At 37.1% G+C, this 22343-nt stretch overlaps 1 protein-coding gene across 6 annotated transcripts in view; it reads left to right on the top strand.

Moving 5' to 3' along the window:
• Mrtf (Myocardin-related transcription factor) overlaps positions 1 to 22343 on the top strand; it is a 332782-nt gene that overhangs the window by 266124 nt on the left and 44315 nt on the right. For all 6 annotated transcript variants that reach the window (XM_070096707.1, XM_070096705.1, XM_070096704.1 and 3 more), the window contains 7 exons: positions 5967 to 6111; positions 9126 to 9191; positions 10354 to 10485; positions 11426 to 11593; positions 11896 to 12446; positions 18747 to 18863; positions 21796 to 22072. In XM_070096707.1, the coding sequence (XP_069952808.1) occupies positions 5994 to 6111; positions 9126 to 9191; positions 10354 to 10485; positions 11426 to 11593; positions 11896 to 12446; positions 18747 to 18863; positions 21796 to 22072 (1429 nt within the window). In that variant the 5' untranslated portion in view covers positions 5967 to 5993. The remainder of the gene's footprint in view (positions 1 to 5966; positions 6112 to 9125; positions 9192 to 10353; positions 10486 to 11425; positions 11594 to 11895; positions 12447 to 18746; positions 18864 to 21795; positions 22073 to 22343) is intronic.

The raw sequence follows: 22343 nt of genomic DNA, 5'->3' as shown, positions 1-22343 counted from the left end.
TAATTATGTGGCTGAAGACAGTGTCAGTCCCATAACACATTGCCAAAATTATAGCGGCTTCAAATCTTGCGGGAGAACCTGGTAGGCCTACATATGAGAGAATGGGTCTACATAGTCAGTGTGTGGAGTATAAAAAAAATCCTGCAGCATGCAGTGCATGAGAAAAAAACTGTAACTGTGTTTCTGGTTTAAAACAACGAATTTGTAGTGTGTTTTCATATGGTATTTATGGTTGTACAGTGGTCCCTCAATTATCGTCCATAATCCGTTCCTGGAAGTGGGACTGTTATCGAAATAGACGATTTACGAATCAATTTTCCCCATAATAATGTAAATTCAATTAATCCATTCCTGACACCCAGAAGTATTAAAACAAAAAAACTTTTTACATGAAATATAGATGTAGTACATAAACAATACAGTGGCACATGATGAATTAAACATTAACAGAATAACACTTACCTTTATTGGTGATTCTTCTTTGTGTATGGAAGACTGGAGGAGACGGATTGGTTGATTTACTGTTTGGAAGGGAATCCCCTTCCATCAACACCTCGGGTACTAATTGCTTTTCTGGGGTAACTTCTCTTCTCTGTTTCTTAATGCCACTAGGACCACCTTGAGAGTCAATGGAGTCCTGTTTCGCAAAAAAAAAAACTGTCCAGAGAGCTCTGAACATTGTTTTTCTTGAACACTCTGGGATTTTCAGAATGGTACACTAGTAACAGCTTCACTTTGAAATCCCCACTAGCATTAGCACAGAACATTAGCGTCAGCCTGTCTTTCATAGGCTTGTGTCCTGGCAGCGCCTTTTCTTCCTGAGTAATGCAGGTCCTCTTTGGCATTTTCTTCCAAAAGAGGCCTGTTTCATCACAATTGAACACCTGTTCAGGATTCAGTCCTTCACTGTTTATGCACTCCTTGAATTCATGCACATATTTTTCAGCTGCCTTGTGGTCCGAACTGGCAGCCTCACCATGCCTTACCACACTGTGTATGCCAGTACGCTTCTTAAATCTCTCAAACCAGCCTTTGCTGGCCTTAAATTCACTCGCATCACCACTATTTGCAGGCAATTTCTTTACCAAATCGTCATGCAACTGCTTAGCCTTTTCACAAATAAGCGACGTCATAAGACTATCTCCTGCTAATTGTTTCTCATTTATCCACACCAATAATAACTTCTCAACATCTTCGAGTACTGGTGATCTCATTTTTGTCAGCATATTTACCCCCTTTGCAACAACAGCATCCTTGATTTCCTTTTTCTTGGCTATAATGGAAGATATGGTTGTACGGGATTTGTTATACATCCTGGCCAGTTCGCCCACACGTACGCCACTATCATATTGTTCAATGATGTTTTTCTTAAATTCAATCGTATTTCTCACCTTCTTTACCAAAGGCTTGGCACTAGGCGCTTTCTTTGGAGCCATGGTAGCTTATTTAGCACTTGCAAGCACTAAAATAAATGGAATATTATGAAATATTTTGCTGGAGCACGTGAGGGGACCATCGCTCACTGGTAAACAATGGCACACTGGCTGGGAAGAGAAGGCCCAGGCGGCTCAGAGCGTGAGTATGCGTCCCGGACGAAGGACTATTAGCGAGTTACCTGACCATTTGCGAGCCAATATTTAGACGAAAAAACGGGACTATTTCCGAAATGGACGACTTTCAGGCCGGACGATTATTGAGGGACCACTGTATTCTCGTTTTCTTGGTCTCATTTGATAGAATGGAAGATATATTACAGAAGTAAAGGTGATTTTGAATGGTTTATTTGCTAAAAGTAGCTTGAAATTGAGCTCAAACTAGCGGAAATGTTAGATTTTTGACTGTGTTCAAGAGTAAACAAATCACATCATGCATCCAATACGCATCAACTGGTGGGTCTGATATGCATTCACGAATGCACTGATATTATTTATACAATTATGCAGTAGTCTGAATAACAGTAAATCATCTATTTTTTGTGTGAATAAAAATTCAAAATGAAAAGCAAGTGTAATATAAGAGGGGCCTGGAGATGGAACTAATGAACAGAGAAAATGTTATTTTAGTGTCAGGAATGTCTGCATTGTTTATTCTAGCCCAGTTTTGAAATTGGCCTTTCTTGAATTTTGTGTGAAATTGGCCAAATTAGTAATTTCTGAACACTTTTTTGTGTAGTTGAAATAGGTAAATGGGTAGTTTTTTGTACTCAATCGATAGAATAAAAGGAATTCTAGTGAAATAGCTGTGAGTTTAGTCAAGTGGAGCAAAAGAATTGGCCTAAAATAGGGCTCAAAGTGGGCAAAATCTCCAATGCATAAATATCACCAAGACTGCCAACTTCTTGAGAGCATAATTCCATAAGTTTTCCATCAAATTTCATAGTTTTGATTTCATTACCTTCAGAAAAAAGATTGTCATTTAATATTTTTTTTTTTTTTTGACACTATGAGCAATGTTTGTGAGCTGGGGTCTAGACACTCAGTGGGTTAACCCTTTGACTGTCGCGGCCGTATATATACGTCTTACGAGGTACCGTGTTTGACGTATATATACTCATAAATTCTAGCAGCGTCAAATCAAGCAGGAGAAAGCTGGTAGGCCCACATGTGAGAGAATGGGTCTGTGTGGTCAGTGTGCACCATATAAAAAAAATCCTGGAGCACGCAGTGCATAATGAGAAAAAAGAAACTCCGGCCATTTTTTTTAATTAAAATGCCGACTTTGTGGTCTATTTTCATATAGTATTTATGGTTGTAGTATTCTCATTTTCTTGGTCTCATTTGATAGAATGAAAAACATATTATAGAAATAGAGATGATTTTGATTGATTTTACTATAAAAAGAACCTGGAAATGGAGCTCAAAGTAGGGGAAATGTTTGGTTTTTGCCAATGTTCAAAAGTAAACAAATGATGTCATTGTCCAATAAATGTCCAACTAGCCATTCTAATATGCAGTCATGAATGGGTTGATGTTATTTATACAATTATTACAGTATTGCAGTAGTCTGCATAATAGTAAGTCTTCTATTTTTTGTTTGAATAAAAATTCAAAATAGAAAGCAAGAGTAATATCAGAGGGGCCTGGAGACATGACTGATGAACAAAGAAAATGTTATTTTAGAGCCAGGAATGTCTGCATTGTTCATTCTGGACCTTATTTTGAAATTGTCATATTTTTTAATTTTCGTGAAATTGGCCAAATTGCAAATTTCTGACCACATTATTGGGTAGTTGAAATCGGTAAATGGGCAGTTTCTCGTACTCAATCGATAGAAAAAATGGAGTTCTAAAGAAATAGCTATGAGTTTGATCGACTGGAACAATGGAATTAACCGAAAATAGGGCTCAAAGTGGGCGAAATCGCCGATTTGTCAATATCGCCGAGGTCGCTAACTTCGCGAGAGCATAATTCCGTCAGTTTTCCATCAAATTTCGTTTTTTTGGTGTCATTACAATCGGGAAAAGATTCTCTATCATTTCATAAGAAAAAATAATTTTTTTTTTTTTTTTTTTTTTTTTTTTTTAAATTTTGCGACACCAGGAGACACCTCAGGATTGGGGGTTGCGACAGTCAAAGGGTTAAGTGGGAATCCTAGGTTTTATTATAGACATTAGACAGGAGTCTGCTATATTTGCCTTCAAAGGAAATTATAGGAAATACTTTTACAGAAAAATATTTTAAATTCAGTTATAAAAAATATTTAATTTGTGTTGAATATGTAATATATGTGCTTCTAATTTGCATATTTTAAAGTACAGAAGGCGATTCACTAATATGTACAGCCTCTCCTCACTTAAAGACAGGGGTTCCTTAACTAAGAGTAGGTTGGTAAGCGAATTGGTTGTTAAGCAAGGAGCATACTGTACTGGTAGTGAGTTTGTATCAACCATCTTTAGATATTTTTTGAATGTCACCTTTGCACCATTTATAACATTTTTAGTATATTTTTAAATGTTGATACAGTAGTGTACTGTATACTGTAATAACAGAATACACTGTAGAGGAAATCAGCTCTAATGTACATTACTTAGGTTTGCATACTGGCTGGAGAGCTAGTTTTCAGTTCGAACAGTCGGTAAACGAGTAGTACGTCGCTAAGTGAGGAGAGGCTGTACTGACATTCACTAATGCTAACAAAAAATTTTTTATACAGCTCAGTGATTCACTGTTATGGCATCCATGCACCACTCTGTATACATCCTCCATGAACTCCATGTTATTTTATATATACTACTTTGATAATTGTACTTATGTGTACCTGTACCTAAATAAACTTACACACTGTGCTGGTGTAAAAGCACACATTAGAATTACTAAGAGTGTTGCACTAGTGTTGAAGACGCAATAGTAATAATAATAATAATAATAATAATAATAATAATAATAATAATAATAATAATACTGTAATAATAATAATAATAATCACTCTGAAGCACTTTAAACGTCGTATATTACATTATTATAGGCATTTTCATTAATCCGTCTATGATATTTTTTCAAAATTACAGTATATAAGAAGCACGTTGCATATCATGTAAACATAATACGTATATACAACTGTAGTAGAACAAATTGACATAAATATGAGATGGGGTAGCTGGGCACATAATGGCTGCCAGTCTTGGTAGCATATAACTTGTTACATCACCGGTAATTCAACAAATTACGTGCCCAGAGCTGCCACCATTTGTTGGGTTCGTAAATAATAGAGTGATGGTGAAGGAGACATGCTGTAGGCTGTTATACAGGGCAATATGTTGGGTAAATAACTGATGAAGCCCAGCCTGTCCACGTCTCCTTAGCCTGAGGGTAACCGACTCTGTTCACTAGTGGTGCATGCGCAGGGTGCACGGGAATTCATGACATCATGGCTAGCAAGTGAAGCTAAGTATAAATGGTATTTGAATTACTACTACACATGTATCACTGTTGGCAGGTATGCCGATGGCAATAAGCATAATAATAATCATAATAATCACTGTGGGCAACTTTAAATGTCATAAATTACAATATTATAGACATTTTCATTAATCCATCTTTAAACTTGGTGAACAAGGTATATCGATGGCAATAAGCATAATAATAATAATTATCTCTCCAGGGCACTTTAATTTTTTTTTTTTTCAAAATTATATAAGAAATATGCTATATATCATATAAAGAAAATATATACAATCATGGTAAAACAAACATAATTGTAAAGTGTGGTAGCTGGGCAGGCTGCCACATGTGACTTCCTAATGTTCACCTCTCACACTAAATTAAGAGTACAAATATTTAAAGTCAGTAATGAGTGTACGGAATGTGCATTTTACTTTTTATTGTTTTATGCTAGTTCTACTGCTAATTTAATTAATATACGATAGTGTAAACATGCTATCAGGCATGTATATGCATTTAAAAGTGAAAAAAAAGTATGATTCACTTTATGGCTATTTTTGCTTAACAGCACTAGCCTGGAGCCTAACCTGCCATATAAGCAGGACCCTCCCTTACAATACAGTATGCCAATCAGATTCAGTATAAGGGCAGGCCCCACTTATACAGCAGGTTAGGTTCCAGTCTACTGATGTGAAAAGTGCTGTAAAGTGAAACAGCCTTTTATTACTTGCAAATGCATATAAAATTTTATCACTTTCAAATGCATATAAAAACCTGATAGCATGTTTACACTATCATGTAATAAGTGAGCAATGGAGCTAGGACTAAAAAAATGCATGTACAGTACCCGCATTACTTACCTTAAAATGTTTTCGTCCTTAGCTTATAATGAGTGGGGAATATATTTGTTATAGTAAGAATGGGTAAATTTGAAAACCGTCGCATTAGTAAAACACCATAAAATGAAGCACTGTAAAGCGGGGCCCTCTGTACCTTGAAGAATAAATTTTTTTATTAAGAGTTAAAGTAAACAATTTTATCCATTATACACATCTTCATTGTCCAATCTTTTTTTTTTTTTTCCAGGATTGCAATTTGAACGACCTAAGCAAGATGGCGGATGGTAGTAATGGAGAGGGGTCTCAGCCCCCCTTCATTCCCCTCTCACCACCCAAGTGTGAGGTGGATGACTCCCCACTGCAAGGCAAGACTCTCAATAAAAACAAAGAATGTAAGTAACATTACACCAGCTTTATTACTCTAGTGTCGTACTATAAGTGTGAGTATAGTATCATCTACACTCCGGTAGATCACAGAGTACCTTAGGGAAAGGAATCAAAGAGTGATTATATGGGAAGAGATGTCGGAATGGAGAAGAATTACAAGCTGGGTTTTGCGATGATTGGTATTAGTACCCTACTGTTCTGGTTTGTGTGAATTGTATATAAGATGGGGTGGTATCCCTGTTTGCTGATGATGTAAAGCTAATGAGGATAAGGAGAGGCTGCAAATTGATTTGGATAAACTGCAATATTGGTAATTTAAGTGGTTGCTTGAATTTAGTCTCAGCAAATGCAAAGTTACGAAGATTGCAAAAGAACCAGAAGACTGGACACTGCATATAGACTCTGGGGATAGGCTACAGACCTTGCTTAAAGAGGAAAACCTAAGGATGAGCATTGTCCCTAGCATTTTGCCAGAGGCTCATATCAATCAGATAGCTTCTGCAGCCAATGCTTATCTATAAAATCTAAGAATAGCCTTCAGAAATCTCAAAAGAGAATCATTTGTGGACCTTTATATAATATATATCAGGTCCATGGAACCTGATAAAGCTTATCAGGAAAGTGTAGGAATATGCTGTAAGGCTTGTTTCAGAGCTAAAGAGCTCACACATTGCAGTCTGTGGTTAGATCCTCAGTATGGGTGGAAAAATTTTGTATATTTCCTTAACACATGTGTTGTTCCTGTTCCCCTAGCAGTAAGTAGGTACCTGGGTGTAGGTCACATCCTGGGAACAAAATTAACCTAAATTGCCCAAAATGCTTTGCATAACCAGTGGCTTTCTATATAATATGTCATTGATGTCGGCTAGGTTTGTATAAGTTGTATCATGTACTTGTAGAAATAAAGATAATCATTATGAAGAGTGGCTAATGAAACTGAATCTAATGACATTGGAGGACAGAAGAACCAGGGAAGACATAACGTATCAGAAACTTGGAGGAATTGATAGGACAGATAGAGACAGGCTGTTTGAGAGGTGCTTGGGTTGTCAGCTGGAAGTTAGACACAAATGATCCACAAGAAGTATTTTTTTAGTTTCAGAGTGGCCGGGAATTGGAATAATCTCAATGAGGAAGTGGTGGAGGCAGACTTCATACATAGTTTTAAGAGCAGGTATGATAGGGCCCATGAGGCTAAAAGGGAGCAAATCTGAAGAATGGCAAGTTAAGAGGCAGGGCCAGGATCGGAGAATCACTGAGTGCATGCACACATACACATGCACACACATGGGGCCAGGAGCTGTGACTCAACCCCTGCAACCACATTTAGGAGAGTATGTGCATCCCCCCTTCCCCACCCAGCCCAAGGCCAGGCTCGGGGAGTAGAAAAACTCTCAGAACTTATCAAAGGTATATCAAAGGTGTAGTGTGCATCCCATGAGATATAAAAGAATATTTCTTCATTATGTAATACTTTTAAGCTTGTTCTATTTAATTTTAAACCATTATGCAGTATTAATACATTGAAATATAATTGTATAAGATGGTATAGAACAAATAATCTGGAGTTCAGAATTTAGGAGGGAGATATTGAGGTTGGTGTAATCTGCCTTCCTTCCTGTGGTCTCAGCCAGCTAGTCTCATACGACGCTCTGTCTTGATTCACCTTGTTACAGTGTTACTACTGAACACAAGCACATTTAAATGCTGTGTTACCCAATCGCTTAATAGCCTTCATTCAGTGTTCTATATTTGAGAGAACTGAAGTTATATTAAGTATTTAGGCAGTACAAAAAGAAAAGTGAATATGTACATATATGAAATTTTTTTATTTGTACCTGAGGAAAGCTTTGTCAACAGTGTGAGATACTGTTGCGTTCATGGCAGCTCCCTTTAAATGTTTGTTTTGTACAGCTGTTGTCAATGTCAGACTGAGAATCATAGTACATAGTTGCTGGGAATATTGGAAACATTTGCAGCTACTTGTAATATTTTTAACAAATAGAAAAGAAGACAGTGTTGTTATTATTATTTCAATATGGTAAGCTTCTGGCAGTTGGTGTATGACCCATTAAACAGGTGTGTTGAAAGTGCATCCCCAGGCACCTCCACATTACAGCCATACAATACTGGTAAGACTTGACACTTGTAAAGTATCTAATATTTGGCAAAATATCAGTGATAAAGTATGTCAGTTTTAAGTTTTCAGTGTATTAGTAAACTGGATGTCATGATGTTATCTGCATCATTTATTAATGTAATAATTTTTCCTTTGTATATATTCATATGCCGTATAATATTTATCTTACGTAGAGAGCATTACATGGAAATGAATTAGTGTTCGTAATGAAAACCTGATTTGAGAGAGGGATTTAATAAAGTGGTTGTACTACAGTCTTAAGTCTCATTCTCTTGATATCAGTACAGTGATATCTCAAGTTTTGAACAGCTCCCAACTCGAACAATGTAAGTGTATTTTTGTAAGTGCTTTTGTAGGTGTATTTTTGGGGGTCGGAAACGGACTAAACTAATTTACATTATGTATTTCTTATGGGAACAAATTCGCTCGGTAACGGCACTCGAACGGCCTTCTGGAACAAATTAAGTTCGTAACTCGAGGTACTACTGTACTTAGTTTCATGAATATATTGAATAAGTTTGCTGTTCAATTCAGATATATTTTCTGATATTTTATACAGAAATTCAGTTTTATTTTGTAAATAAATTGTTTGTACAGTTAATGCTGGATTAAATAAAAACAGCAATAAATCTATTATGTTGAGACTTATTTTGAATTTACAGTACATAAAATCACTGCTTAGGAGGAAAACATATACGTACTAGCTAGCTTAAACATGAATTACGAAACTTACTATTGATATCTCTTATTACTATACTAATGCCTAGTCATCTTCACCTTATGAGTACTATAAATATTTTTACATTTATAGTTCATTAAATAAAGAATTACAGTTTATTATGAAGTTTTTACTGTGCTAATATATTTGTATCATTACAGCTCTAAAAGTGAAGCTCATGTTAAGACGACCCCGGGAGGATCTTGTGAACCGCGGTGTCATCCCACGTGAGTATTTTCTCACTACTAGGGTTGAGCATTCATTACTTCCAGAATAATTTACAATCAAGTGGAGATAGTGATTTTATTAAATATATGCATGAAGGAAGAGAAGGTACAAAAGGATTGGCAGTGTGTGTGCATAGTTTCCATGAGTAAAATTCAGTGGACTGAGGGATGGGGAAGTTGATGAGGTGGTTTGGGCATGTAAAGAGAGTAGAGGGAAATAGGATAACAAAGAGGGCGTATAAATCTGAGGTGGAAAGTTGGAGGGGTAGAGGTTGTCCCAGGAACTCTTGGAGAGAGGAGGGTGAAAAAAGCTTTGAATTTTAGGGGCTTCAGCATCCAGCAGGCTTTTGTGAGCTTGTTAGATAGGAGTGAATGGAGGAAAGTGGTTTTTTAATGACTCACTATTGGAGTGTGAGCAAAGTAACTTTTATGAAGGAATTCAGGAAAACCAGTTAACTGGACTGGTGGCAAGGGCAGTGTGTGCACTCTAGGAAGTTTGGGGATGTTGCAGTCAGAGGGCAGTCTGAATTGTGATGCCAGCACACTTCTGGAAAGACAGCAATTGAATGGATGATGCTGAATGTGTTTTCTTTTTTGGCTCACCCAGCCTTGAAGGAACATAAGTATTGAGGTAAAATAAAAAAAAAAATAATATACAACAAATGGTGTGGGCCAGTAATTCATTTATTTATTATATGATATATGATACTTACTTTCATTTTTTCTTTTGGGCCACCCCACCTCGGTGGGATACGGCCGGTGTGTTGAAAGAAAGAATATGATACTTAAGCCACACATTTTTTTTTTTGTCTTATAGGTCTGCCAGTGGTAATATTTTTATTTTAAAATATAATTAGAAATTAAAATTTTGTTTCTTTTTATTGTCACTGCTATATACATTATCCTGTTATAGATGTTTCCTTTGATAGTGAGAAGTGTTTGGTTCAGAATTACAATTTCTAAAGGAATTTTGTCTTTATTTTCTAATTATACACCACAAAATTTGAACTATCTAGTCTTTTTATACTTCATCAGTTAAAGGCATATTCAAATGTTCATTAAAAGGTTTTTAAACACTATTACTGTAGTATTTCAGGCTAGGAATTTTAGAGGATGCAATCTTTTATCTCCTTGTATTGTAAAAAAAAAAAAAAATCCACAGCAAAGAACACCCCAACTGCCTTCTATGAGCAGCGTCAAAAATTGGACATGGCAAAAAAACATGACATCCTCAAACAGAAAATGCAACGGCGACCTGACCGAGAGGAGCTGGTTCGACAACACATCCTGGAGGGTTAGTAACCAGTAGAATTATGGTAATACTAAGGTATGTCAGTTACATCACTTCCCAGTCTAGTCAGAATGACCCATGTTAAAATATTTTTCTCATTTGAATTGCTTTGCAGTATGATTGATGATGTTAAATGTAATAATTAATATTGAATCTTTTGTTATGTTAAAAGTTCCTTGGAGTGATGTAAGTGGTCTACAATATTGAAGTATTGGAAAGTGTGGTAAGGTGTCTTAACTAGTCTACAGTATTGAAGTGTTGGAAAGTGTGGTAAGGTGTCTTAACTAGTCTACAGTATTGAAGTGTTGGAAAGTGTGGTAAGGTGTCTTAACTAGTCTACAGTATTGAAGTGTTGGAAAGTGTGGTAGGGTGTCTTAACTAGTCTACAGTATTGAAGTGTTGGAAAGTGTGGTAAGGTGTCTTAACTAGTCTACAGTATTGAAGTGTTGGAAAGTGTGGTAAGGTGTCTTAACTAGTCTACAGTATTGAAGTGTTGGAAAGTGTGGTAGGGTGTCTTAACTAGTCTACAGTATTGAAGTGTTGGAAAGTGTGGTAAGGTGTCTTAACTAGTCTACAGTATTGAAGTGTTGGAAAGTGTGGTAGGGTGTCTTAACTAGTTTGCAGTATTGAAGTGTTGGAAAGTGTAGTAGAGTGTCTTAACTAGTGTACAATACAGAAGTGTTGGAAAGAATAAAAATCATTAAGAAAGGGACATTTTTCCATGCTGCCTTTTTGCTGATTGATTGAGTTACAAATCTGTAATAAATATATCAGTAAATGTAATTTATTTTCTGAATATACATACGACTCCCAGTTAACCTTAATGAATGTAAGTAATTAATAAATTGTTCACTGAGAATTTTGTTCAAATTATTTACAGGATAATGTTAAGAGGTATTTCTTAAACTTTTATTAAATATATTTTCATATTGTTAACCCACAGATGCACCTGGAAATATTGATCCTTCCTTGGTAGAAAAGCAGAAACAGTTGAAACGTGCCAGGATAGCTGATGCCATTAGTGACCACCTGTGCCAGAGACCAGGACCCCTTGAACTTGTCAGAGCCAATATACTTCACACCACAGAAGACCTTGAGAAAGCTGTCAAAGGTAAAATCTTCTTTAATCTCATTATTAATATTTCTTTTTTTTTTATCATCATCAAAGTTCTTGCAGATTATGATAAATGAGGTTTATAAAACTAGCATCAGTAATTATATTAAAATTTTATTTTAGCTTTTGATTTGTTAGAGTTCAAGCAAAAATATTAATATATTTATGAATTCAGTACTTTTTTCCATGTCAGTTTTACATTTATTAGTTGCATATTAAATACATTTCCTTCAGCTTTTACATTATATCAGCAAGGATATTTTGTAGTTTAATATTAAGATTTATTTATACATTGACAGAGGGGCAGCTGATGTTCAAGAGCACAAGTGAAGGAGAGCCTCGAAAACATCCAAGTTTATATGTGCAGTATGAAGATGAATCAAGCAGTGAGGGTGCAATGTCCCCAGACCAAAGTGAGGCTGGCAGTGCTGCTGGAGTGCGAGAGCTTCTATCACCAAGCCCAATCCTGTTGGAAGCCTCAACAGTAACCTCAGTAGTAACCCCAGCTGCAGTAATAGCACCACCACCACCACCACCCATCACACCAGCAGCATCTGCACCCATCTGTTGTGTGCCTGATGTAGCAGCCGCATCGCCCTCATTAACCTCTACCACCTCATCATTGTCCCCATTATCATCCTTAGCATCTCCTCAGCACCCTCTTTTACCTTCCCCTCAAGCCCCTGCTCTGACCCAAACTCTTTTTGTGACACGAACACCTCTTCCTCATGCCCTTACAACACCACCCCTACAAAATTCTGCTCCAGGAAAAGATCAGTCCAAGAGCAGAAAGAAATCTAAAGGAAAAAGCCAGCCTAAAGCCAGAACAATAAAATTTCATGAATACAAGGTAAGCAAGAGGAGATTAAAAAATTACTATTATAAGTATATTGTTAACTTATTTACTGTTTCTCATATAGGTAGTTTTACCTCAAGGAGAAAATATTCACCACTCAAACTGCATTTTTTTTTTTTTTTAGGTTATTCTATAAATTTATTTCTAAATTAAACCTTGATTGTTATTTACAGTATTAAATCAGATGTTTAGCATATTTATAGATGGGATTGTCAGAGAAGTGAATGTTTGAATGTTGGGAAAAGGTGTTCGAGTATGAGCAAAGTAATGTTTATGAAGGGATTCAAGGAAACCAGTTAGTCCTAGAGGTGGGAAATACAGTGCCTGCACTCTGAAGAAAGGGTGAGAATATTTGCAGTTTTGAACTGTAGTATCAGTGCCCCTTTGGCAAGACTGTGATGGAATGAGTGGTGGTGAAAGTGTTTCTTCTTTTTTTGTGTCACCCTGCCTCGAGGAGGAGACAGCTGGTTTGTTGAAAAAATATGTATATATATAGTGTATTGGACAGGGACAACTCCAGAATCTCTCTATGTACAAAATCTATGAAGATAACAGCATTGTGAAAAAAAAAAATTAAAGCTCCAAAACCATTGTTTAAATTAGAATAAAATGTTAAATTTAAGGTTACTTTGTAGCATACAGCACTTGAACATCTACAGTTGAACCCTCGTATCCATGGATTCGGTATATGTGGTTTCAGTTATCAACTGTTTACTATAGCTCAAAAATAGCCCTTAATCATGTTTAAGGGCAATGTGTGGTGTAAATAATATGCAGAGAATTCGCAGTATAGAAATTAGGAGGTGTGAAGTTACTAAAAGTATTAGAGGGCTGAAGAGGGGTTGTTGAGGTGGTTTGGTCATTTAGAGAGGATGGAACAAAGTGGAATTGACTTGGAGAGCGTATAAATATGTAGGGGAAGAAAGGCAGGGTAAGGGTCGTCCTAGGAAAGGTTGGAGGCAGGGAGTGAAGGAGGTTTCGTGGGTGAGGGGCTTGGACTTCCAGCAAGCGTGCATGAGTGTGTTAGATTGGAGTGAATGGAGATGAATGGTTTTTGGGACCTGACGAGCTGTTGGAGTGTGAGCAGGGTAATATTTTGTGAAGGAATTCAGGGAAACTGGTTAGCCGGACTTGAGTCCTGGAGGTGGGAAATACAATGCCTGCACTTTAAAGGAGGGGTTTGGGATGGGAATAAATGGTATAAAATACCTACACATTGGAAATATAAACACATATGCAGTATAATGTGATTCTTTATTGACAACATTTCGCCCACACAGTGGGCTTTTTCAGGTCACAAACAGATCTACCTGGGGTGGAAGGTACGCTAGTATTTATAGTCAGGTTCAGAATGCTGAGGTCAGGTGGAGAATGCTGCATCTGATGATGTACCGAGTGGGGTTATAGAGTTTTTAGACTCTATACCCCACTCGGTACATCATCAGATGCAGCATTCTCCACCTGACCTCAGCATTCTGAACCTGACTATAAATACTCGTGTACCTTCCACCCCAGGTAGATCTGTTTGTGACTTGAAAAAGCCCACTGTGTGGGCGAAACCTTGTCAATAAAGGATTACATTATACTGCATATGTGTTTATATTTCCAGGGGTTTAGGATATTGGCTGCTTGGAGGGACATCTAAACTGCCCTATCTGAGTGCCTCTGCAAAGACAATGATTATGTATGAATGATGGTGAAAGTGTTGAATGATGATGAAAGTTTTTTCTTTTGGTGTTTTTCTTTCTTTTTGTGTCACCCTGCCTCAGTGGGAAACAGCTGACATGCTAAAAAAAATGTATGTAAACAAAAAATGACTTAGATATAAGGTTCACTACTATCCATGGTAGGTTTTGGAACATATCCCCCATGGATATGGAGTCATTACTGTATTGGTAATTTAACCTGTAAACATTGGGTAACTAATAACTTGTTCAGTTGAGAGATGACCAGAAACCTTTATAGCCACATTCATACACTTTCCTAGTATATACAGCAGGTCCTTGAATAATGTCATTTCATTCAACATTGTTTCATTATAACGATAAAAAATCAAATACAATGAATACAGATTAATGTAAAATAAAAATTCATGAAGAACAATAAGACACAATACCTTGACTGGGTTATTTGTGTAAAAATTCATAAAGTATACAATAATCATACCAATGCACAACAATAAACATGCAGTATGAGAATGCTCAGTGAGTGTGCCATATTTGTTATTGTTTGTTTTTGAACTGCCTAGTGGTAGAAGGTGCTCCTTAACAATTTTTGCTTTGCAAACATTTGTTCCTTGACTTAACCCTGTTGCAATGGGTACTAAATGTGCACTGTGCACCCCTGATGTCTGTGGCCACAAAAACAGAGAAAAAGTGTAACATTAGAAACAAAACTAGAAGTTTTAAAGAGGTTTGACGATGGATAGCAGGAAGTTTTGTTCATATCAATTAGCCTATGGTAAAATTGGTTTTGTTGTATATCGTTTCGCGTACCCCTTTCAGTGTTGATACCTCTGCTCTCAAACTTGCTATCAGGGTTGAAAAATTAAAAAAAAAAAAAAATATTTTATCAAACGAAATGATAGAGAATCTTTTTCTGAAAGTAAAGACTCCAGAAAAAAAAAATACGAAATTTGATGGAAAACTTATGGAATTACATTCTCACAAAGTTTGCGGTCTCGGCGATATTTATGCATCAGCAATTTCACCCACTTTGCACTCTATTTTTGGCCAGCTCTATTGTTCCAGTCCACCAGACTCATAGCTATTTCACTAGTATTCCTTCTGTTTTGTTGATTAAGTACAAGAAACTCCCCATTTACCTATTTCAACTATCCAATATAGTGATCAGAAATTGGTAATTTGGCCAATTTCATGCAAAATTCAGCAGTTGTCAGTTTGAAAATAGGGTTCAGAATAAACAATGTAGACATTCATGGCAGTAAATAAACATTTCCTCTGCTACTTAGTCATGTCTCCAGGCCCCTCTTATATTACCTGGAGTCTACCTATAGGGTATTCATAAGAACAAAGGAACACTGCAGCAGGCCTACTGGCCCATGCAGGGCAGGTTCAAATCTCCCACCAGCTTAGGCCAATGCCTTAACCTAGTCAGGTCAGTCACATTCACTTAAGGGAGGAGCACGGAATCTAACCTAGTTGCACAAGCTAGTCAGGTCCAGCTCACACTCACCCACGCCCACTCATGTATTTAACCAACCTATTTTTAAAGCTACACAATGTCTTAGCTTCTATGACAGTACTCGGAAGTTCCAGGGAACAACACCCCCTGGCCCAGTCCACAACCAGGCCTCCCTGTGGATCAGGGCCTGATCAACCAGGTTGTTATTGCTGGCTACATGTAGTCCAACATATGAACCACAGCCCAGCTGATCTTGCACTGACTTTGAGTATCTGTCCAGCTCCCTCTTGAAGGCAGCCAGGGGTCTATTGGTAATTCTCCTTATACTTGGTAGGAGGCTGTTGAACAGTCATGGACCCTGGACACTTATTGTGTTTTCTCTTAGTGTACCAATGGTGCCCCTACTTTTCATTGGGGTTATTTTGCACCGCTTGCCCAGTCTTTTGCTTTTGTAGGGAGTGATTTCTACTCGCAGATTAGGGACTATTCCTTCTAGGATTTTCCAAGTGTAGATTATGATTTTTTTTTTTTTTTCAACAAACCAGCCGTATCCCACCAAGGCAGGGTGGTCCAAAAAGAAAAACGAAAGTTTGTCTTTTTAAATTTAGTAATTTGTACGGGAGAAGGGGTTACTACCCCCTTGCTCCCAGCATTTTAGTTGCCTCTTACAACACGCATGGCTTATGGAGGAACAATTCTGTTTCACTTCCCCATGGAGATAAGAGGAAATAAACAAGAACTAGGAAGAAAATAGAAGAAAACCCAGAGGGGTGTGTATATATATGCAGTTTGGAGGGATATATTGTGTATTTCTATACGTATATACGTCTAAACTGTTGTATTCTGGGCACCTCTGCAAAAACAGTGATTATGTGTGAGTGAGGTGAAAGTGTTGAATGATGATGAAAGTATTTTCTTTTTGGGTCACCTTGCCTCGGTGGGAGACGGCCGACTTGTTGAAAAAAAAAAAAACATGTATGTGTAGTGTGACTTAAGTGTAAGTAGAAGTAGCAAGACATACCTGAAATCTTGTATGTTTATGAGACAGAAAAAAAAGACACCAGCAATCCTACCATCATGTAAAACAATTACAGGCTTTCATTTTACACTCACTTGGCAGGACGGTAGTACCTCCCTGGGCAGTTGCCGTTTACCAACCTACTACCTAAAAGATTATGATATATCTCTCTTAAATGCATTCCAGTGAGTACAAGTCAAGTGCTTCAAAGCATTCGCAAGAGTTAAGGTGTTTGATGGAACTTATATGTACAGTAAAGATTGTACATTCTCCCGATCTGCCATTTCATGTGCTTTGAATGGAGATGTTAATGTACAGCTGTACTCCAGCCTAGAGAGAACAAGTGATTTAAAAAGGATCATCATTGGCTTGGCATCTCTTGTTTTGAACAATCTCATTAACCATACTATCATTTTCTTCATTTTGTGATCATGGCACTGTTGTGATCCTTGAAAGTGAGATCCTCAGACATTACCACTCCCAGTTCCCTCACATTATTATTTTGCTCTATTGTTTGATTAGAGTTTGTAGCATCCTCAGTTCTAATTATTATCTCCTCCAGTTTTCCCTAATGGAGTAGTTAGAATTTGTCTTCATTGAACATCATATTGTTTTCCACTGCCCATTGGAAAACTTGGTTTATATCTTCTTGGAGGTTAAGTGCATCATCAATAGATGACAGTCTCATGCAGATCCTAGTATCATCTGCAAAGGATGGCACGGTGCTGTGGATTACATCTGTCTATGTCTGATATGAGGATGAGGAACAGGATGGGGGCAAGTACTGTGCCTTGTGGTACAGAGCTTTTCACTATGGCAGCTTCTGATTTAGGAACTCTCTTTACCACTTCTCTTTGTGTTCGATTGGTTAGAAAGTTGAAGGTCCATCTCCCCTCTTTGCCAGTTATCCATTTAGCATGGATTTTGTGCACTATTACACTATGATTGCACTTGTCAGAGTTTTTTGCAAAGTCTGTGTATATTACATCAGCATTACACTTGCTTTTCATTTTGAATTTTTATTCACACAGAAAGTAGATTTACTGTTATGTAGACTACTGCATTATTGTAATAATTGTATAAATAATGTCAGTGCATTCTTAAATGCATATTAGACTGGTCAGTTGGACGCCTGTTGGACAAATGATGTCATTTGCGTACTCTGGAATATCAGCAAAAATCGAACATTTCTGCTAATTTGAGCTCAATTTGAAGCTACTTTCAATCCTGAAACTAATCAAAATCATCTCTATTTCTGTAATGTATCTTCCATTCTATCAAATGAGACCAAGAAACTGAGACTATAATCATAAAAACCATTCAAAAATACACTGCAAAGTCGCTGTTTTAAACCAAAAACATAGTTGCACTTTTTTCTCAATTCGCACTGCGTGCTGCAAGATTTTTTTATATGGTTCACACTTGCTGCATAGACCCATTCTCTCATATCTAGGCTCAAATTTACAGCTCACAGTTCATCTAAGTGAGCTGAGTTCATGGTGTTATACTACGGGACCAACTCTGTCTTTAAAGCCGTGATACACTGGGACAGACACCAAAAGGGTTAAAGTCACAGTTTCTAAGAACCTGTTGACGATGTTAAGTGAGGACTTATTGTATATATATGTAAACTATATACAGAACACTTGTGGGTCACAGAGCATAGCCATAACCTAGTGATTAGCAACAAAGAAAACAAAACAATGATTTCTCCCCGACTTAATTCAAACACACACATTTCACATACTATACCAGACTATTTGCAGAGAACAATTTACAGTACTTCAAAGATATTTTATGGGTAAATTATTTCTACAAAGCATTGGCTATCTATTTACAGAAACTTTAATAATAAATTATGAAATTCCATGGAGGTAGAACGTTTGTATTTATATCTAAATAGATATTTTCGAAAAAACAATTCTTGGTTACAGTTATTCATATTGTGAATATCTTGCCAACATAATACTGGAAATATTTCTATTATTTTTCAAAGTATTTTCAAGATAACTCAATAGCACTGATCATCTAGGAAAATGTTAATAATAATATTAATGTAATGATATTATTTGCTAACTACTAAATACAAGTGAAAGTAAATGCTCTCTTTTAAGCATCTTACTTGTATACAGGGCCCTCCAAGTGCTGTGAAGCGTGAATCTAACACAAGCCACTCCGAAACATCGTATGATATACTACTCCAGCAACAGCAACTTTTCCTTCAGTGTCAACTTGAACTCAAACAAAAGGTAAGTAATGATTCATGTAGTACTTCTATGGATTCCAAAAGTATGTAGGAGTGTAGGATTTTTTCAGCATATTGGCCATATAGTCAAACAGTGTGACTTATTTCCATAAATTGATGAGTATTATATATTGAAATACAGTGGACCCCCGCCTTACGATGGCATCGCGTTCCGTTAAATCTGCCATACAATACATTTTAACGCAAAAATTTTGCCTCACCTCGCGCTAAAAAACTCGCCTTACGTGATTCGTCCAGGACGCGTCCCACTTGTGGCCTCAGCGCCAGTGTTTACAAGCCAGCCAGTGTGGTCGCATCTATGCATACATTCGGTACATTTCACATTATCCCAGTGTTTTTAGTGCTTGTAACTGCAAAATAAGTCACCATGTACCCCAAGAAAGCTTCTAGTGCCATCCCTGTGGTAAAAAGGGTGAGAACTAGTATGGAATTGAAAAGAGATTAAGGAAATGTGTGCAAAGTGGCTTGAAGTGCAAACCTTTATGGATGAAAATCACCCTCACAAAGCTATTGCAAGCCATGCTGGTGACTATTACAATGACAATGTTGTGAACCACTTTAGACAAATCATTAAGGAACGAGAGGTACAGAGCTCTATGGACAGATATGTTGTGCGACAGAGGTCCAGTGACTCTCAAGCTGGTCCTAGTGGCATCAAAAGAAGGGAAGTAACCCCGGAAAAGGACTTGATACCTCAAGACCTAATGGAAGGGGATTCCCCTTCTAAACACTAACAACTTCCACACTCTCCCCTCCTCCCATCCCATCAATCATCACCAGATCTTCAATAAAGGCAAGTGTCATGTATTCTATTCTTAATAGAGTATTAACTGTGCATGTCTTCTTCAGTTTGTGTGTATTAAAATTAATATTTCATGTGGTAAAAAAAATTTTTTTCATACTTTTGGGTGTCTTGCACAGATTAATTTGATTTCCATTATTTCTTATGGGGAAAATTAATTCGCCTTACGATAATTTCAGCATACGATGAGCTCTCGGGAACGGATTAATATCGTAAAGCGGGGGTCCACTGTAATTATAATATACAATAGGGCCCCGATTTATGGCGTTCCATTAATACGGCAATTTCAAATTATGACTAAATCTCTGTATACGGCAATCCGTCTTTCTTATACGGCACGCCCCACACAGTTTGTTTACATTCTCCATGAGCACATCTCTTTATAATGTCTGATAATTATACTTATCTGTAGTATCTGTATCTAAATATGCTTACACACTGTGCTGGCGTGCAGGTACACATTAAAATCACTAAGAGTCTCTCTACTCTTGACACCATGTTAATAATAATAATCTCTTGGGCACATTAAATGTCGTTTATTATGTTAATGTAGACATTTCAATTAATCCATCTATGATATTTTTTTCAAAATTATATAATAAACACGCTATGTAACATATAAACTTGATAAATACACCCCACAGTAGAATAAATTAACATAAAAATGAGACGTGGTAGCCAGGAGACTTGTAGGAGGGACGGCAAGAATAACGTTTTCTCTAGTCCATCATCAGAGAAAATGTGTACACTATAATATTACTGGGGGGTACTAGAAAATTATTACTTTCGTATTCCTTCACTCAAAACGTCATTTCTTCTAAAAATGGTGTTACATGAGAATGGAAGTGTTCCTTTTTATTTATATTACTGTTTCAACATGGAGACAACTTGTACACAATGTAATGTGTTTGTATTATGATATAAGATTCACAGACATGGGAATGAACGTGTATCCACCAAAAGCAGACGCTTCTTTTTGTTTACATTACGTGTTGGTGGGGTGGTGTTGGGTGGGGTGGGCTGCCCTGGCTGGCTACCATACCTCCCACACCTTACTTCCTACAAATAAATATGACTCACCTCTCACCCTACATTAAGACTACAAATATTTTAAGGTAATTAATGAATGTACTGTGTTTGTATTTTATCGCTCTGGGGTACTCGAAATGTCGTATATTATGTGTGGGTGGGGTGGGGTGGGCTGCCTTGGCTGGCTGCCATACTTCCCACACCTGACTTCCTACAAATAAATACTACTACTCACTTCTCACCCTACATTAAGGTAAGTAATGAGTGTACTGTGTGTGTATTTTACTCTTTATTGTGTTTTTTAATGCCTAGTTCTATTACTGACTTTATATAAGTTAGTGTAAACTTGTTGTCTGGCATTTATAAGTGGAAAAAAATGGCTTTCCGCAGTGTATAGTGTAAATATTATGCAGAGAATTTGTTGCTTGGAGATTACGAGGTGTGGGGTCGCTAAAAGTATTATCCAGAGAGCTGAAGAGGGTTTATTGAGGTGGTTTGGACATATAGAGAGGATGGAGCAAAATAGGATGACTTGGAGGGTGTATAAATCTGTAGTGGAAGGAAGGCAGGGTAAGGTTTGCCCTAGGAGGTTTTGTGTGCGAGGAGCTTGGACATCCAGACTAAAATTTAGTATGAGTATTGGCCTCAAATTGAGTATCAGTATCAGTAAAAATTTTGGTACTGTCCTGTACCTTGTGGAAAAGAACTTTTTAGTGTAGCTGCCTCTGACTATACTCTGTTTACCATTACTCTTTGTGTTCTTTGAGTCACCCTGCCTTAGTGGAAAGTGGATATTGAGGTAAAAAGAAAAATACGTAAAATCTTTTTTGTTTGGATGCCTAAAATCCTGAACCCCCTTCTCATCACAGTTTCAGTCTTTGAGAATTTTCAAGAACTCTACTCTTATGAAGAGTAATATCCTGCTAAAACTGCATTTCATACAAAGTATGACAATTCATAAAAAGATATTTCACATTTTTTATACTTCTTTTTTTTTGTACAGTAATTCATACTAGCTACTTGCATTAATTATATCCATCATCCTAATTTATTTTATTCTAATCTCTTGATTTCTGTTGTTCAGTATCCCCAGATTATTTTACCTGCAGCACTGAAACCTTCAAACAATGACAGTTCAGGCTGCAACAATTTACCAAGTGTCATCCAGGTAGCTCCAACACCATCCACACTACCATCCTCCACTGTGGCCAGTGGGCTCACCTTATCACAAGTTCTCCACACACCAACCCACACACCCACATCAACTCCAACGCCTTCATCAACTCCTCCAGCACCTCCACCACCTCCCACGCCTCCAGAGACAAGTATCAGAATTCACACCAAGTTGGAAGATATGAAAGGTATAGCCACATTTATGTATTACTATCTTATATATTAGAATACTGATCTAAACTGCATCTTTGGGTCTCATGAAATAGAAACTTTTGCACTTAACACAGCTCAAGGCCTCAGAAGGACAAAGTCTGGACCTCTTTACCTTATGCAAATTTTCTCTTGAAGCATTTTCCAAAAGCAGATAGCAGTCACATAAAAGATTTCAGAAAGTTACAAAATATGAAGTACATATTAAGGTGTCCCTCCCTCCCTCCCCTCCCCTCCCCTCCCTCCCCT

The sequence above is a fragment of the Cherax quadricarinatus genome, chromosome 54 (assembly GCF_038502225.1).
Source record: "Cherax quadricarinatus isolate ZL_2023a chromosome 54, ASM3850222v1, whole genome shotgun sequence".
In the NCBI taxonomy this organism is placed as follows: Eukaryota; Metazoa; Arthropoda; class Malacostraca; order Decapoda; family Parastacidae; genus Cherax; species Cherax quadricarinatus.
The sequence above is the reverse complement of the archived record's forward strand: the minus strand, read 5'-3'. Positions and strand labels throughout refer to the sequence as shown.